Source organism: Hippopotamus amphibius, chromosome 11 (genome assembly GCF_030028045.1).
Source record: "Hippopotamus amphibius kiboko isolate mHipAmp2 chromosome 11, mHipAmp2.hap2, whole genome shotgun sequence".
NCBI lineage: Eukaryota > Metazoa > Chordata > Mammalia > Artiodactyla > Hippopotamidae > Hippopotamus > Hippopotamus amphibius.
In genome coordinates, this window is record NC_080196.1 from 40,777,236 (window position 1) to 40,796,559 (window position 19,324).

General features: G+C 42.0%; 1 protein-coding gene across 1 annotated transcript in view; it reads left to right on the forward strand.

Moving 5' to 3' along the window:
- The window catches only part of SLC26A8 (solute carrier family 26 member 8), a 66,529-nt gene extending 50,663 nt beyond the window's left edge, over positions 1–15,866 (forward strand). The window contains 11 exon segments of the mRNA XM_057699410.1: positions 109–186; positions 3,672–3,767; positions 5,173–5,279; positions 5,361–5,430; positions 5,820–5,912; positions 6,027–6,158; positions 9,446–9,811; positions 13,093–13,147; positions 13,248–13,432; positions 14,286–14,629; positions 14,631–15,866. Of these exon segments, the coding sequence (XP_057555393.1) occupies positions 109–186; positions 3,672–3,767; positions 5,173–5,279; positions 5,361–5,430; positions 5,820–5,912; positions 6,027–6,158; positions 9,446–9,811; positions 13,093–13,147; positions 13,248–13,432; positions 14,286–14,629; positions 14,631–14,712 (1,608 nt within the window). The 3' untranslated portion in view covers positions 14,713–15,866.
- Positions 15,867–19,324: the final 3,458 nt, after the last annotated feature.

The following is a 19,324-nucleotide window of genomic DNA, read 5'->3' on the forward strand; positions in this document are numbered from 1 at the left end:
AAAGAAAAAAAAAAAATGACATGCCTCTCACCAAGCAGAAGGCCTCAGTTGCAGACAGGGACCAATACATTCCTGATGGGCTCTTTCCAACTGGCTCTGTCTCCTCAGTTTGCATCTCTGGTAGGCGCAGGTGTGATGCTGCTCTTGATGGTGAAGGTGGGACGCTTTTTCTACAGACTGCCAAATGTAAGTAGAACTGATCAGATAATTAAGTCAAGAAAGAATGATCTCTAGATTACATCTTGGTGGGGCATCTCTGAGGAGAACTGCATTCAGCTCATCCCCAGCGGTTGCCCTGGCCTGTTTCTAGTTCCTTTTCTTTAAAATAACAGCCTCTGCCAGGCAGGGTTGGGAGTTAAGTAAAATAATATGTGTAATATAGAGAGAACAGTTTTGAGCTAGTAATAAGCACTCGAGAAACAATTGTTATTCTTCTCAGTCTCATTAATCTTTTTTTTGTTTTTATTGCTTAAGCTATAAAGTAAGCTTTAGAAGTAAGGATTCAGTTAAACATGACCAAAATAGACTTCAGATGCCAGAACACCCATTACCAGCACAGGCTTGGAAGCTCATCGTGTATTCATGCCATCTGTTTTCCTAAGCAGTTTCCAGAAGTCCTCGTTCTGCATTCATGTGAACTCAGTCCCCCTACTGCTGCCACGCTGCCTCTTGGTCAGTTCACAGCACTAAAAGGCAGCGTCTAAAAATTAGGTTTTAACTCTGTGTTCAGCTAGGGTGGCTCTATATACTCATGTGCCATTTCTTCCCTTTGTGTGAGACAGATGATCTTACATTTAGAGATGCCAGGTGCATTAGTTACTGGCTATAATCGATTTGTCCTAAGTTACAATATAGATCAATGTCTAGTCACCAAAATTTCCTTTTAAATTTCCTTAATGTTCCCTTCAGCCATTTTTAGATAGTACTAAGGGAGGAGGGAGATTTTATTCCTGGTGCAGCAGCTTGGTTACGTACTGTGATGGCAGTCCCTAAGCTGGAGTGGTTGTAAATATTATGTCCATTCTTTTGGACACATCTATTCCACCTGGGAAGTATCAGGTTTCAGTAGAGCAGGACCATCTCAAGGCTGTTGCTGCCTTCTGCTCTTGTGATTCAGGGACCTTGGAAACCAGCCATGGAATATATGCGTGGTGGGTGGGATTAAGCTTGTGTTTATCATCAGGCAAGCTGTCCTCTAATTCCCACCCATTCAGAAGCCATCTCCAGAATTTAGTTTATATAGCACCTTTGGTGCTATAACTCTTAGGAGTCTATTTTCGGAGGGACACTCACTAACTTACTTTGAACAGTGAGATTTTTCCTTTATAGCTATAAGAGTCAAAATTTTTTAAAATCTCAAATAAAAAACTGTCAGAATTCACTGAAGGGTAGTGATAAAAGTAGGTAAGCCCTCCCTTACTATAAAAATTTGGGGATAGAACAGCCCTTGCTTTTGGCCAATCATGTTATGATACGTTATTTTTACATCATCTAGTTAGGATGTATCTGGGTGAGAAAATGTGAACACAATCAGATCAGTGGAATATCTGAATTTCTATAAGAATGGGACTCTATGAACATTAAGCTGTGAATGATTCCTTCCTTCCTTGAATGACTATGGATAGCTTGTTGCAAAATCCTTAGGAGAGTAATTGGTGGAGCATCCTGGCTAGGATCTCACATAGTTAGCGAGGGAACCAACATACATTTTTTTAAAACATAATACAGGGACTTCCCTGGCAGTCAATGGTTAGGACTTCACCTTCCAGTGCAGGGGATGTGGGTTCGATCCCTGGTCAGGGAGCTGAGATCCCACATGCCTCACAGCCAAAAAAACCAAACCATGAAGCAAAAGCAATATTGTAGCAAATTCAATACAGACTTTAAAAAAATGGTCCACATCAAAAAAAAATCTTAAAAAAAAAACCATAATACAAATAGTATATTCAATTTTGTGTGAAAAAAATACATAGGTTATACCAAAATAGTTAACAATGGTTATCTCTTGTATGATGGAAATTATATATAAATTCAGTTCTTCTTTACACATGAGCATGTTTTATCTTAATATTCAGAAAGGTAAAAATTTTATTGTATATTATTTCATGAAAAGATTTGTTTCCTCTTCATACTTCATAGCTCAAACCCAAAATCTTGTAAAAGCCCTATGAAGCTGAATTTCTTATCTTTCCTACCACATCTCCCTGCAAATTGCAGAAATTTTGGGAGATTCTTGACTGGAAAGAAGACGAAGATGGGAAACAAGTAATTTCTGCTGACTTCGTCTTTGTTCTTCCCTCCTCTACTGACCTGTTGAGCCCAACTGGTCACTGAGTAACCTCAGAAAACCAGAGTAAGCTTGGACCCAAGCCATTCGGTTCTAATTCCCAGGCACAGTATATAGAGGAGAGGATGGCTAGGAAAGGGATGAGAAATGTTTCTTAAAGTAGGTTCCATTCTACTTTGAGGCCCTGATGATTTTAATTGACCTTCATTTTCTTATATTTAAGACATTCTTTCCATTAGAAAAGGAGATGTGCTTACTCTTAAAACTTTGGAAAATTCATAATAGATAAGAATCTATTTTTAGATAGACTGGTTACGCTCTGAGGTGGCAGTCCCTGAAGCCACAATCACAAATAAACCACTATTAACATTTTGGCATAACCTATGTATCTAACCAATATTATTCCCTATAAATGGATAGTACTTTGCATAATTGTGATCTAACTGTACACACACTCTGGAGTTCTTGTTTTAATTTAATGTGTAGCATGATACTCCATACTAAAACTTATTTAAGCATTTTAAATTAGGTTATCTGAATATTTATTATTATAAATAACACAACAATGAGCAATTTTGTACATCTACCCTTTTCTATATTTAGGATGTATTTCTAAGAGTAAAACAAAATTTCTGTATGAAAGCATATCTGCATTTCTTGGTATATTGCCAAATTATTTTCCAAAAGGACAGTACTCAACACCCACTTTTATGGGATGTGCTCAGTGTTTTAAATTTGCTAATTTAATTTGATGGACAAAAAAAAATGGTTATCTCAGTGTTGAAATAATTGTAGTACATCATGATTAGACTTGGAAAAAACCTAACTGAAACTATTTCAGCATTCCTGTGAGTGGAAGTTTCTTAATTTGTCCTCCCATCTGAGAATGGTTTCTAAGCAACATTGGTAACATAGATTTATGTCAAGCAAACTAGACAAAGCAAGGCCAAGTAGGCAAAGATAAGACAAATGGCCAAAGGTGCCAGCCTCTCTGTGGGTCTTGCCTCAGACACCAAAAGTGACAACTTGGAAACAGAAGGGGCTAGATGATCATAACCTGCGGGTACTCTTCCCCTCACTGTCTGTGGAAGTAATCATGATCTGAATCTAAAAGCGGCTTGTGGTAGCTGTACCAGCCAAATGAGTCACCTGGCCTTGCCTTGTCTTGTATGTTTGACAAATTATGGAGGCAAGCAGAGAGAAATGTGGAGAATACTTATTTGATTAGACAGTGAGTCAAGCACGGACCTGGTATTTTTATGAAATATCAGTGCACAATATCTCTGAGTGGCAAGGCTGACTAACTCTCTGTGGTTCCTTTGTGGAAATTTGGGAGTTTTACCCCTGCAAGGAAAATGAAGCAGGGTTTATCTTTTCCCCACAGGCTGTGCTGGCTGGTATTATGCTGAGCAACGTCCTACCCTACCTTGAAACTGTTTACAACCTACCCAGTCTGTGGAGGCAGAACCAATATGACTGTGTGAGTGTAGATGCATTGGGTGAGGTAGGGAAGGATGGAGGGGAAGCCTGCAGAGAGGGGAAGGCAAATGAAAGAGATAAATGTGAAGCAACTGTCTGCTGCCTAGTACTCTCTGATGCCTAGTATTCTACTTTTGCTCAGTGTTATTGGTGCATGGAAATACTGAAACCCCATTCCAACTATGCAAAGTTAAATAAAATGCAATTAATTAAGTAGCTGCTGTTACATACAGACTTAGTAAAAAGGGTTTATCATACATTGCATATTTGTATGACTTTTAATCCGGTTAATAGAAATACATTCCAGGATAGGAGACACAAATCCTAACAAGAGAAGGAGGTGTCTTGCCAAGAAGAGTAACTGATGGAGTGCTCTCCTTTTCTCAAGAGCACAAAACTAGAGGACATAAAGGGGAAACAGCAAGAAATAAAAGACAGGGATGTGATACAGTGAGAGGAGAAGGACCCAGGAGAGGCAAAGAGATGGGAAAAGGGATCATTTTTGGATCCAGGTCCCTGAGAAGTTAAGAGGGGAATGTGGTCCAGTGCATAGGTAGAGCTTCTAGTCTTAGGAGAAGGGATAGCACTTCCAACAGACCTGGAGAGAGAGGGAAGGTTGAGTGCATATACTAACTAACAAGTGGTAGGTGGAGGCAGAAGTGAATATTTAAGGGAGTTTCAGCCTATCTTCTTTTTTTTTTTTTTAATTTTTATTGGAGTATAGTTGATTTACAATGTTGTATTACTTTCAGGTGTACAGCAAAGTGAATCAGTTATACATATATCCACTCTTTTTTTAGATTCTTTCCCCATATAGCCATTACAGGGTATTGAGTAGAGTTCCCTGTGCTATACAGTAGGTCCTTATTAGTTATCTACTTTATACACAGCAGTGTGTATATGTCAATCCCAATCTTCCAATTTATCCCTCCTCCCTCAGCCTATCTTCTTTGTGAAAATGAAAGTCAATCACCTTCTGAGAGTGATGGAGAAGGTGGTGGGATAAGGGCTTGAAAAGAATATGAAAGATTCCCAATAACTATCATAGGTCTTAAAATAGCAACCACTAACTTAGTGGGTATTCTGGGTTGCTTTACAAATAATATTTCTAATCTCAATAAGCTCTATAAAGCAGATATTATTATCCCTATTTTTCACATGAGGAAACTGAAGTTTTAAGAGAGAATTAAAGAGAGAAGTGACCAAGGATGCATAAAAGAATTGCTAGGGAGCCTTGGGACCCAGTCGTTCGTGATGGCATCAGTCCATATGGCTGTGCAATTTATTCTCTAAATCCTAGGTTGGGAGAGAAAGGGTAAAGGTGAGTTGAGAAAGAAGACTTGTGATTTTCTCAAGTCTGCTTGTTTTCATGGTCTTCCTTTTCCCTTCTCCCTCTTTTCCATAAGCTCATTTGGATGGTGACCTTCATGTCTGCAATTTTACTGGGATTGGACATTGGACTACTTGTTTCAGTAGCTTTTACCTTCTTTATCATCACCGTTCAGTCACACAGGTACTTTGTCTCAGGTAATAGCAGATGGGCCATGGCAAGGTAAGGCAATTGTGACCTAAAGGCAAATGCATTTACTTTCAGAACTAAGGTTCTCCTCCTGGGTCAGATCCCTAACACCAATATTTATAGAAGCTTCCATGACTATCGCGAGGTAAGAATCCAGATCAGTCCCACTCCTTTGCCCAAAGGATGGGGTGGACCCAGCCTGCTGCTTAGTTTTTCTACAAAACTCCTTTGCTCCTGTCTGCTGCACTGCAGATACGCATTTTCAAAGGTGGGGAAAGTGATGCAGCCAGTTAGGGATAATTTTAAAAAGTACTTCAGGGGGAGGAAGGCCAAGAAAAAGGGAGGCGTGAGGAAATGGAGGGGAAAAGAAGAAAGCAGGAAAAACAGGGGGGTGAACATGGGAGGAAGGAATTTTGCTAGTTCTTGCTTCTTACAAAGAATACAGATTCTCCAGGAGGTTCTAAGGATTTTTTTTTCTTACTCTATAAAAGAGCTGAAAAATTTCCCTCAAGTTTACATTTATTTGTCTTGCAGGTTACAAACATTCCAGGGGTGAAGATCTTCCAGTGCTGCAACTCCATTACATTTGTCAATGTGCACTACCTAAAGCACAAGCTGTTGGAGGAGGTGAAGGCTTTCCTCCGCCGCCTTTCTCTACCCGCTCCCCGCCCCCGCCCCCTTCCCGAGTAGTCTCCCCTCCCCCACTCACCATCTGTATGAGACCCCTCTTATGTCTTTCAGGTTGAAATGGTAAAGGTGCCTCTTACAGAAGAAGAAGTCTACGGCCTGTTTAATCAAAATGAAGATGGCTCACAGCGAGGAAAGATTTGTCAGTGTTTCTGCAACTGTGATGAACCCGAGCCACCGCCCAGGGTTAGAAACACCTCTTCTTTTCTGCATTTTTCTCCACATTTTATAAAGTGCACTAGTAGTTTTTAAGAAAAAGAAAAGAAAAGAAAATCTAAACCCCCTCAGGGATTTTAATTCTTAGATGAACCATGAGTAATTGGAAATCAAAGATTCCTACTCAGGAATGGAGGCACGGGTTTCCTTTCAGGTTAAGATCTTGCCCCGAAAGTAGTAGGCACTAGGAGACGTCCTGACTCCTGATTCCATTCTCAATGGCCAGCAACTTATCTGAGCAACAGAGTACAGTCTGCCTATTGAGATTATCAGTAGTTCCCTGGTTGTCCCTGTTTGCTTGACTTTTATCTTAGCTCCCTGGCTATAGATTCCTGAAAACGAGTTACTTAAAGGTTGTTTTCTAATTGCAGCAGGGTCAAGGGCAGGGTCAAGGTGGCTGGGGTTCCTGAGGATCTGTCAGAGTTTCCTGATGTCTGCCTGTGACCAGGGAAATGATGAGGTGGGGTGGAGGGCGGATAAGCATTCATGGGGATTTTACAGCATCTGAAGGTTATTTTAGCGGATGAGTTACAGTGCTCATTAATTTCCAACTCAGATTTGGTCTAAATATTCCCTTTCCCCAGAGCAGGGCTGTTCATTTCCAGCTTCAAGGCCTTTCATGCAGTCTATACCTACACCCTGGAGGGGCCGCTCTGTCTACACACGCATGCGCGCGCGCACACACACACACACACACACACACACACACAAATTTACTCCCCCCTCCACATACACACCTCCCATCCCTCTCCTCACATGGGCACCTACAAATACCAAGTGCCCACTCTCATTGCCATACACCCAAATGGAGCCTAGGTTCTACTGTGCTCCTGGAAGATACCAGCTTCCCTGCCAAGAGGACCACTCTATACTAGAATTAATACCGTCTCTAATTTTTATTTTGTATCCACACTTCACTGAGTATCGTAGAGAGTATTTACAGGACATCAGAAAATACATTTTAGAGTAGAATATAATCATCTGGTATTTATTGAGCTCATACTATGTGTCCAGAATTATGACACTATGAAAAAGGAAAAAGAATTTTTAGGGGCCTCTGTCTCCAGGTAGTTCTTTTTTCTTTTTCTCTTTAATTCTGGTATAAAGTGCATAACATAAAATCTACCATCTTCACCATTTTTAAGTATCGTTAAATATATTCACATTGTCGTGCAATCATTACAACCATCTACCTCCAGAACTTTTTCATCTTGCAAAACTGGAACTCTGACCCATTAAACAACTCCCCATTTTCTCCTCCTCCCAGCCCCTGGCAACCACCATTATACTTTCTGTTTCTATGACTTTGACTATTCCAGATACCTCATATAAGTGGAATCATACAGTATGATTTGTCTTTTTGCAACTGGCTTATTTCACTTAGCATAATGTCCTCAAGGTTCATTTAGGCTGTACTTTTTTTTAAAAGTTTTTTTCATGGAAAAATTTGAACATACGCAAAAGTAGATACAAGTATAATGAGCCTTTATGTACCCACCATCCACTTTAAGATTTATCACCTCGTATTCAGTCTTATTTCATCTATACCCATACCCACCTATAGCCCCTCAAAATCACAGGATTAAGCAATTCATGGAATTTTAATTCAGACCTAGGGGGAATTCCTTGGCAGTTCAGTAGTTAAGACTTGGTGCTTTCACTGCTGTGGGCCCAGGTTCAATCCCTGGTTGGGGAACTAAGATCCTGCAAAGCCGTGTGGTGCTGCCAAACAAACAAACAACTGTCTATTAATGTGACATTTAAGGCTATTATTGTATTTTATCCATCCCAAAATATACATTTTTCACATTTCTGAAATTTAGAGGCATTGTATAGTGGATGGCAATGTTATAGTTTAATTTGCAGTGTTTTCTTTGTTTCTTGATAATACAAAAAGTGATGGTGCATCTTAAAAGTGATGAAACAGTATGATAAACCATACCATGCAGTATGTTGTTATGTTCTAAATTGTGTGTTTATATTCTCACAACCCTAAGACTTCAGGTAAAGTGAGATCAGCACAAACTCAAAAAGGCAGGGAAACTTCACAGTAGTAATGGACTTAAGCTGTGCAGGAGAGAGAAATTTGGATTTATGTCAGGTAGGAAAAAAGAGGACTCCCCGTCCATGAATAGGCTTGGACGAAGACACTGAGGCAGAAATAAGCACGAGGTCCTCAGAGTAAGCGGCTTGGCCTGGGCAGTAAGTTCAGGCAGACCCGGCGGGAGGGGACTGTGAAAGCTCTTGAAAGAGTGTAGAGTCGATGAAGGAGAGAAAGGGGAGGCTCTAAGAGGTTTCTTCTGCCTGGAGGACCTTGTATCTCCCCAACACAGAGCCAGTGCTCAGCTGTCCCCCAAAGACCTGGCCTCAGTGACCATGAAGCCCTGGGGAACACCTCTCTCCTTTGAACTGTAATATTATCGCTTGTCCCACCACTGGTTTTTTTTTTTTTTTAGCAATATAATATATACTACCTTATATAGTTATTATCTTTACATTTTTTCCCTATTTTTAAAGTTTATTTCACAAGCAACATTATTAGAACAACAGATTTTTCTTAAAGAAACATCACCCCAAAGCGTACCACTCTAGCAAATGAACTCTTCATTTTCCCACATGCCTTACAGTTCTTGTCCATTTAGGTTGTTATTCATCCTTTAAATGGACATGTGCCCTCTCCCCAGCTAGAATCTGGTCCCCATGACATCTTTCATGCCGCTGTATTCCCAGTGTTTGGTACTGTCCTTAAGCAATGGCAGGTACTCCGGGCCTATTAGGAGGATGAAAGGAGTGAAAGGTAAAGATAGACACGCTCAAGTAACTTTTGTCTTCTTAAGGAAGTCTGACAGAAGGCAGTTTTGTTGATAACAGAAGGTGTTGAGAAAAGGAACTGATGGAAGAAATACTTCAAAGTTCTAGTAGGTGCTGGAGACTAGAACCCAGGGATGAGGGAAAAGAATAAATCAAAGATGATTTAAAGTCTGGCTCATTAGGGCGATGAAAATGTCACTGATGCATGTGGGGAAGCTGGGAGGGGTGGGCTGTGAGTGGTGAAGATCAGGAAAGATGAACGTGGTTTTAGTCACAAGCTAGAAGTGACAGTGAGATATCTAAGGAGAAAAGGTATAGCGTGTAGTCTGTGGATAAGTTTTCCAAGAGAGAGGGAAGTGAGGAAGTCGATAGAAACAGCATAGTTGCAGATACTTCCAGCCTTGTTTGAGTCTTATCATAGTCCTCCCCGAACTCTGTCGTCCCAGGTTGTTTACACAGAACGATTTGAAAGTAAACGGGGCCGCAACTCATCCTCCATTAACCTGGTCCGCTGCTCACGTTTGGAGAACATGGACACAAGCCAGACTATGTCCGATGACCAAGTACCGTACATAACATCTCCCACATCGCAGAGAAATCCAAACTCTGAGGAGGTGGAGAAGGTTTGGCTCTCTGATGACCCCTCTAGGAGCGTGTCGATCACACTCCCTGACACTTCTGAAACTCAGGTCCGGGGTAGAACACTCCTGCCTTACTCAACTTCATCTCTTCCACCCAGCATCCACACCATCATCCTGGACTTCTCCATGGTACATCTTGTGGATGCACGGGCTTTGGTCGTATTAAGACAGGTAAGTACTAAGGAGGCTTTCACAAGAACTCTGATCCCCTCCTACCACCACCACCCCAGCCCTGATCCTGATTGAATCCTGTTAGTCTCTGATCAGCTGCTCTGTGACTTCTAGGTCACTAGAAACTTGAACACCAAAGACAGTTTAAGGTCAACCAGAAAAAAAGAAAATGAAGCAACTCTGATTTGCTAAACTAGGGTTGGTTCCCTAACCACAGCATATTGTTTCTCAAGGACTGAAAAATAGGAAACTCAATACCACTGAAACAACAATCTGTGCTGGTGCCACACCCAGCAACTCCCAGCATATCCTGGGAGTTAGCTACAAAAAAATGTCAAGGAATAGGTTTAAATGCTACAGAAGCAAGTTCACGAAGAATTCTCCACTATTCAGCTGCTCTAAAAAGGCACCCAGATTTGAAGAAGTTGTGACGAAATGACACCCCAAGCGTGGGGTTGCCCAGTCCAGTACCTATAAGGATCTCCCCCAGTTCCTTCTTTGTTGCCTGCATCTTTGGGTGAAAAAGGCAGGAGAGATTTTTCCTTCAAAAGCTATGTTCCCTGAGTCCTGGCTTCTCTCCCACTTTCTGGTCCCTTTCCCACTTTCTGGTTTCTCAGACAGTTTTCATTTCTCTCCTTCTTGTACAATAAGGACAGTTCAAGTGCACAACTAACCTTACTGGTTTTATTGTTTAATGTCTCTTAAGTACAATCTTTTTTTTTTTTTTCCAAGCCAGCTTATCTCAATTTCAGTCCTCTGTCTCATTCTTGCTCCTGTTCATGATGGCTCAGGTTTACCCATCCTGAACCCACTTGCTTCCTGGCTCTAATTGCACCCGCCCTTTTTTGAGATACAATCCTTTGGCTGACTTTCTTTTACCCTCAGATTCCATTTTAACAAAAATATTTATATTTTATCCTATTTCTTATTCCTAAGCAAATATGATTCTGTCTTAAGTGAGTCCAGCTCCTCTTTGGTCTAAGGCAATAGGAAGCTTGTCATAGCAGAAAGAACTCTGATTGGTAGTCTGTGGATGTGTGCTCTGTCCTGGCTTTACTACCACTCACTGTCCATCAGACCCGAGGTAACTTAATAAATTACACTGGGTCTTGGTTTCCTCATTTATAAAATGAGAGGCTTAGAAGAGTTTAACATTAAGGACTTTTCCATCCATGACACCCTCTCCCCACCAACACCTCCCCACACACACACACACACCCCATTTACAGACTCAAATATACTTGATAATGTCTTATCTTTGGGACTTTTCCATCTTAGGTTATACCACTGGGCTGTGTTCTCTTCTCCCAGTCTTAGGCTGTAATTGGTTTTACACTATTGAATGCCTCTTACATGCCAGACTGAGTTCAGCACATTTATATACACTATCTCGTTTAGTTCTCACAATAGCCCTGAGAGACACACCATATTTCCCCCTAAGAGTCCTGGGCTCGCAGCTAGGAAGGGGCCTGTCCAGCACTGGAACTTAAAGTCTCTGATTTTATATCACCCTTCCCCCTGTTCTGTAGTATAATTGGGCCACCCTTTCCTCTCTTCTCTCGTCCTCCATTTTTGTGGAGGCACCATATGTTCTGGTCCTTGGCATGACCCTTCCAAACCTGGGCTATGTTGATGACTTTCTGCTCCAGCCCCATCACTGAGGCAACATCTGGCACCTTAACTTTGCAGCCTTCAGAGATTCATGGTGAACCCTCACACTCTAAAAATGCAGGTTTCCCCCCAGGTGTCTGACCCTGTGTGTGTTCCAGGTCTGGTTTGTAGCTTCTTTGGTCAGAGCATTTGAGAAGAATGATTTCTTTGACACTGGCATCACCAAGGCCCAGATGTTCCTCACCCTCCACGATGCTGTGCTGTTTGCTTTGTTCTATACCACCTTGTTGGAGGAAATCATTATGTTTTGTTTACTTTATAATTAAAAACTTAAACTCACTGAGAAAAATCCCAGTAGTTGTTCTCATTAGAGACAACCACTCCATTTAAGCTTTTTCTTAATTCATGGGATTTCAATCTCCCATTGCTTGTCATTTAGAATATGTCTATAGTGGCTCTTTACCAAATGACTTTATAATTTCCATATGATCGAGAATCACTTTCTTGTTTTCTCTTGGTAGTGAAAGAAGTAGAGTCGGTCTGTTTTATTTCTTTCTTTTGACACTCCAAGTTAGTGCCCAGGGTTGGAACCTGTTGAGTCTTAGAGTATTAAGGTTAACGGTGACTTTTTTTTAATTAATTGATTAATTTATTTATTGGCTGCGTTGGGTCTTCATTGCTGCACACGGGCTTTCTCTAGTTGTGGGGGCTCCTCTTCGTTGTGGTGTGCGGGCTTCTCAGTGCAGTGGCTTCTCTTAGTGTGGAGCAGGGGCTCTAGGCTCATGGGCTTCAGTAGTTGTGGCATACAGACTCAATAGTTGTGGCTTGCAGGCTGTAGAGTGCAGGCTCAGTAGTTGCGGCACGTGGGCTTCGTTGCTCCGCAGCATGGGGGATCTTCCCGGACTAGGGCTCAAACCTGTGTCCCCTGCACTGGCAGGTGGATTCTTAACCACTGCACCACCAGAGAAGTCCCTGATGACTTCTTGTGAATTGAATGTTAAGATTTATAGCTCAGAGCATATATATATGCACTGAAGATATATATATATATATATATATATGTATATATATATATATATAGGCTGAAGTATATACTTGAGGTCAGTATCTGATGTTTATTAATCTGATATTAAATATCTGATGTCTTACTTAGTTCAAATACAACTTTGCAGAGCAGCTCTGAGTTCCTGAATACCATTCCCAACTTGACCAACTCTGGGCCACATTTTGCTGCCTCGGCTTCGTGGACTCCAGAGAGAAGGGGGTCACATGCAAACACTAAGCAATAATACCAGGATATGGTTGTTCATGAGGCCCACCCAGTGTGTCCCCATCACAGCTGTGCCTGTGTCTATCCTAGCACCGTCCTCACATGAACATTATCTCTTCACGTGAGCTGTTTCCCCACTTAAGACCATGGGCAACCCTCCCTCTCACTCCCCACCCCACACGAGGCCATCTGATTCTCTTTTGTATTCCTGGCACTTGAGGCATTTCCTGGCATATAGCAGTTCACTCCTCAAATGCTTACAGAGCTGAATGGGGATACAAAGGTACATACACCCCAGACAAGTGAATGACCAAAGAGGTTTTAAAATTCAGCTAATTAAAAAGCCCTTTCCTCTAGTGAGTGTAAAGATCTCTAACACTGGTTTACTCTCTCCCCACAGATGTTCAATGCTTTCCAAAATGCCAACATCTTGGTGCTAATTGCAGGTTGTCACTGTGAGTATCCTTCATCCTATGAAGAGGGCTGTGTTTTGCATCCTAGGTCTGCTCCTCTTCAGGTGTCTGACCCTGTGTGTGTTCTCGGTTTGGTTTGTAGCTTCTGTGGTCAGGGCATTTGAGAAGAATGATTTCTTTGACGCTGGCATCACCAAAGCCCAGCTGTTCCTCACCCTCCACGACGCCGTGCTGTTTGCTTTGTCAAGGAAGTTGCCAGAGTCCTCCGAGTTAAGTGTGGATGAATCAGAGACAGTGATACAAGAAACCTACTCAGAAACAGACAAGGTTGGATGATGTGAAGCACTGGGGTGGGGAGTGGGGTAGGGGTGAGGTGAGGGGAGACACCTAATCAGATAGAGATGAGCAGCCTCCAGGAAAGGTTTATGAGTGTGGCTGTCCCAGAGTCTGAGATGTTGAAGGCTTCCCTTACCTCTGGTAAATAGCAGTAACCCTGAGTCCCAGGTTCCCACACTGCCATGGCATCTGGGTGGCATTCAGGATCCTTTCCCAACTGAAGAGGGGTTACCCAACGCAGCAGAGGCCTCAAGCATCCTTTTACAGCAAGCTTGGTTAGTGCCAGTGCCGTACCAATTAATAAATATTTTAAATATTTCCCTAAGCTATCCCTTTAGAACCCCCACCCCCACCCCACCTTACCCTTGGGATGGATAATAAAACTGAGATGTAGAGATCTGCCAGTCTAACTTTATGGCTAGAGCAAAAGGTGGGGACTATAGACAGATAAAGCTAAGGAAGATAGCAGGAGGCCAGGTCATGAAGGGCTTGCTGAGGATTACATTAGGAGGTTGGAAAGACAAGTAAAGTCAGGAAGACAAGATGTCCAGGAATGCTGACAAGACCTCTGCTGTTTGAATGGCTGACCATGAAATCCAGGCTGGCTAGAAAAACTAGAGAAATTGGAAGTTATGGATTGATTGAGCCTGAAGCACAGTACGTAACTGAAGAACCAGAGGCTGCGAAGAAGATGAAAAGCAAATTTAGGCCAGAAATGTTTTCTGCTTTACCAGGAACCCATGCTTTCTGGTACCTTAAGTCCTACTGTATTCTGAATTCCTTGACTATTCAACAATTAAATATAATTGGGAAGTTTTAACCCATCTAATTGTGTATATTTCAGAAAGAAGAATCAAAACATAAAATGAGCAGCCATCTTATAGAAGCCCCCAGAAGTAAAAGTCCAGGCTTCACCATACTCCAGGACCCAGTAACAGAGGAGGAATCAGAGCTAGACTTGGATCTGTATCCCATGCAGGAGTCAGAACAAGAGACTGGGCTAGATCTGGACCTAGACCTGGATCACGAGATGGAGCCTGAGTCAGAGCTGGAGCCTGAATCTGAACTGTATCCAGAGACAGAGCCCGAGCCTGAGCCCACATCCAGGTCAAGGGCTCGGCAGCAGTACTGGCCTCTGTGTCAGTCTATCATCACTCCCAAATCTCCACCTCAGACTCAGCCTAGGACAGTCAGTAGAGAGGAGGCATCAAGTTAGGAATTCATTTACATCCCAGGGCAATGCCAGTGAGGATACTTTGGAGATGAGCTAGGAATGAGGGGTCAGTTTCCCTCGGCAAATCCTCCCCACCCAAATGGGGCCACTTGGTCTGGAGACACAGGCTAGTTACAGACTAGCCGTGCTTGCTTTGGGACTCCTCCACCTGCTGGCCTTTTTCCTTGCTCAGCGCTGGGATCTCACTCCCAGATCATGATGCTAAACACCGAGGATTATCTCTGAGTTCCTCATCCAGGCTCACTTCACCTTCAGCAGATGTTCCACTGAAGAGTTTCCTTCTTCACACCCCTCACCTCTGCACTTTTTTTTTTTCCAGACCATCTCTAACTTATTCCTCTCATCTCTGTTCCCCTTTCTCTAAAGAGATAAGGCTCAAATAAAATACATAACTCTAGCTACGGTTGGACCCTTCCTGCATCTTCTCCCTTTTCTGTATTCTGTATGCTGAAGGAAATGTCAGTGGAAGAAATTCTGGAAGTAGGTAGACACGCGGGGAAGAGATGAGCAAGAAAAAGAAAAACTGTGTAGCATTTGTACTTTATATAAGTTATCTTCACTTCACTGATGCAGTGGGAAATATGGGGGAAAAGGGCAGGTTAAGTTAGGCCAGCCTGGGATGTCCCTGTCAGTCCAGTGGTTAAGACTCCATGCTTCCACTGCAGGGGGCACGGGTTCAATCCCTGGTCAGGGAACTGAGATCCCACATGCTGCACAATGCAGCAAAAAAAAAAAAAAAAAAGAGGGAGGCCAGCCTGTGAAGGCTTGTAATACAAAGAACTGTTAGGCTGAAAGCACTTTTGCCATCACTGCAAGGTCAGGATCTTATCCTGACACTGTTTCAGAAGGGCAGTAAGCCGTACCACTTGATGACAATGTTAGCTCTATATAACTCCCCCTAGTCTTCAGATCACATTCACCATTGATTCTTTCTTACAGATTTTTAAGATACGGGCAATCTAGAATCTGTACTCTTGGTGGGCCAAACTTAGCTAAAATCTGTGATAGACACAAACCCCTCAGGAACTGGCAGTCAATCAAATCACTAGTTTGGTCCAAATTCATTTTAAAAAAATTCCCCTCCTCCATTAAAAAAAATCTAATATAAAGGTACAACCTGAAGAGAAATATAAACCCCTGGGCAAAGGCATATGGAATACTGAATTTTATTTCCTACTCAGTAAACAAGATTCCCCTTGCTTAGATAACTTCTTTTGCCTGTTAGATGAAAGAAATTCTTGTTAAAATGTGTCTTTTATCACAGAGATAGCAGGTGCATCTCCTCATTCTGCAAACATTTACTAAGCTTCTGCTACATACACAGCACCCCAAACTGTGGGTAAATAAAACAGTATTATCCCTCCCTACTTTACACATGTATGAAGTGAGACTCACATAAGTTTTGTAACTAGCCCAAGGTCTTATACAATTGTACCCTAAAAGAGGTGGGGGCCCAAGTTACAAGCTTCATTTGTTCATGTTTACTCAACACATTTATTGAACTCCTGGTATGTGCCAGGCACTGCCCCAAGTGCCGAAGACACAAAAATAAGCAAATAGATGACAAAAATAATTATAAATTGTGATAACTACCTTGACAGTAAAATACAGGAAACCAACATCAGGACGACCTGAACCTATCTTGGGTGCCAAGGAAGTTCTTCCTATGGTAATGACATATGACCTTGCATCTGAAGGATGAGAAAGAGTTAGACTTACAGCAGGTTCCAATGACTGCTAGGAGGGCAGAACCAAATGGGGGACCAAGAGTGGTGACCATGAGTAAGTACAGAAGCTGGGCTCCCAGGGACACAGCCAAATGGAGCCTATGGGTGATTACCATGGCACCAAGGTCTCCACCAGAAACTGGTTCAAACCAGGCTGTCAGGGTGGCAGGAACAGGCACAGAAATGTTTCAAAACCAAGAAAACATTTCACATTTAAAACAGGAGACTAGGAAGTGCATAAGAGCCCAGTTTCTGTGGGCTGCTGCCCTCTCGCTCCAACTCCCTTCCATTCCCACATTTCCATCAGGGGAAGATCTTTAAACACAGAACCAATGGCTTCTGACACCCTGGTAGAGATTAGACTTTGGACCTTTCTGTTATAACTGCAACATAGCTAAATCTTGATTTTCATGCATGACCTCAGAAAGACCAATCTGATGCTTGGACTACAGTCTATCTTCAAAGAATATTTTCATAAACCCATAGCATCCATCTCCTCCCTAAACAATAAGATGAAGAAAAATGGTCAACTGATTGTAAATAGTTCAGCGTTAAAGAAAGGGTAAAATGAGTAACAATTCAAAGGTTGAGTCTTCTTCCAAAATGCAGATTGCCTGAAATCCTAAGACATTTCAAACTTTACAAAATGCCATGGTTTGGATGGGTTAGCTCACTTTTCATTGCATGGTCATCATTGCAGATTTGATATCTCTACTAAGAAACTGGAGAAAAATTCTAGACTAAAAAAACGAGTATAGGCCAATTGGAAAGAGTTAATTATCTTAGCACAAACTTTTCTCCATTACTAAAAAAAAAAATCTCAAAGTAGCTTACGTTCTACAGTAAATGGGTTATGGGATATGATTTTTACACATGAGAAACTAAATGGAATCAATACAACTGCAGAAAAATAGGTTTGGAAAAGAGATTTGTCAAAATAGGTGACCCTAGGTAGCTGTCTCTAAATATTAATACATTAAATATCACAAAGCCCAATGGATTGTAACTTGATCTTACCCATATCTGATTTAGATGACATTTAGATGAGACTTTGGACTTAGACCTTTGAGTTGATGATATGTGAGAAGGACATGAAGTTTGGGGAGCCAGAGATGGAATGCTATGGTCTAAGTGTTTGTGTCGCCCCAAATTCATATGTTGAAATTCATATGTTGAAATCCTAATCCCCAAGATAATAGTATTAGGAGATGGGGTCTTTGGGATGTAATTAGGTCACCTTTATAATTATTAGTGGGATTAGGGCCCTTATAAAAGAGGCCTCAGAGAGATCCCTCCTCCCTTCAACTATATGAGGACACAGCAAGGAGACAGCCATCTATGAATAAGAAAGTGGGTTCTCACCAGACACCTAATCTGTCAGCACTTTGATCTTGGACTTCACAGCCTCCAGAACTGTGAGAAATAGATTTCTGTCGTTTTTAAGCCACCCAGTCTATTGTACTTTGTTATAGCAGCCCAGATGGACTAAGATGCCCAAGGACTTAACTATATTGCATCCAGATTCAACTCTCATTTATCAGTAGAAACACAGGAAGTAATGGCGTAATCCAAGGTCATTAATGATCTTGAGATCATAGCATCTCAGTGCTAAAAAGGACCACGAAGGTCATCTAGACTAATTTTACCCATCCAATCTCTTACAATTAAATTTAATTGGGGACCTCCCTGGTGGTCCAGTGGTTAAGACTCCGCACTCCCAATGCAGGAGGCATGGGTTCGATTCCTGGTCAGGGAACTAAGATCCCGCATAATACATGACATGGCCAAAATATAAGTAAATAAATAAATTTAAACAAACACTTATTGGAAGACTCACCATATCCCAGATACTCTGTGTTTCCATAATCTATTACTGCATAACAATCCACCCAAAATTTAGTGGCTTAAAACAATAGTCACGTATTTGCTCATGATTCTGCAATCTGGGCTGGCTTTAGCCATCTTCAGTTTCACCTGGGGCTATAAATTGAAGATGGCTTTACTCACAAGTCTTGACATCTCAGCTGGGACAGCTGGAAGAGCTGGAGGCTGGCCAGGCAGCAATCTCCCTCTCCACATGGTCTCTCCGGGAGGGCACCTGGACTTCACACAGTGACTCAAGGCAGCGTGTCACCTGCCACATTCCACTAATCAAAGTAAGTGATAAGGCCAGCCTTGATTCAATGTGAGGGCAAATACACTCCACTTCTTGAAGGGAAAATAATTTATGGCCATTTTTAATCCACCACACTATGATAAGCATGAGGATCAAAGAATGAATAAAATATGATATCTGCCCTCAAGGAGCTCCCAAGCTACAAACAGGCCACGTGGGGAGGGAGTGTCATGCCTCCTAAATGAAAAGGTTGTAATAATGAGAGGTAAAGTGCTATGGAAATATAGATGACAGGAAGGGTTAGAAAGGATGTGGGTCAGGGAGAACTGCTGAGGAGAAATGACATTTGAGCTGGGAATTGAGATTGAGATAAACACAAGTTTGCCCAGTGACAGGGCAAGAATAAAGATGCAGATGTAGAGAAGGACTTTAAGGACACGGGGTTGGGGGGGTGGGGGCGCGGCAAAGGGGAAGCCGGAACAAAGTGAGAGAGTAGCATGGACATATATGTACTAGCAGATGTAAAACAGATAACTCGTGGGAAGCTGCTGCATAACACAGGGAGATCAACTCGATGTTCGGTGATGACTTAGAGGGCCAGGATAGGGAAGGTGGGAGGGAGTCTAGGGAGGGAGGGGATATGGGGATATATGTATAAATACAGCTGATTCACTGTGGTGTACCTCAAAAACTAGCACAAGAGTGTAAAGCAGTTATATTCCAATAAAGAGCTTTAAGAAAAAAGAAAGAAGTAAAACAGATAAAACAAAACAAAACACAAGGTTCCCAATGAGCCAAGGGTGAGC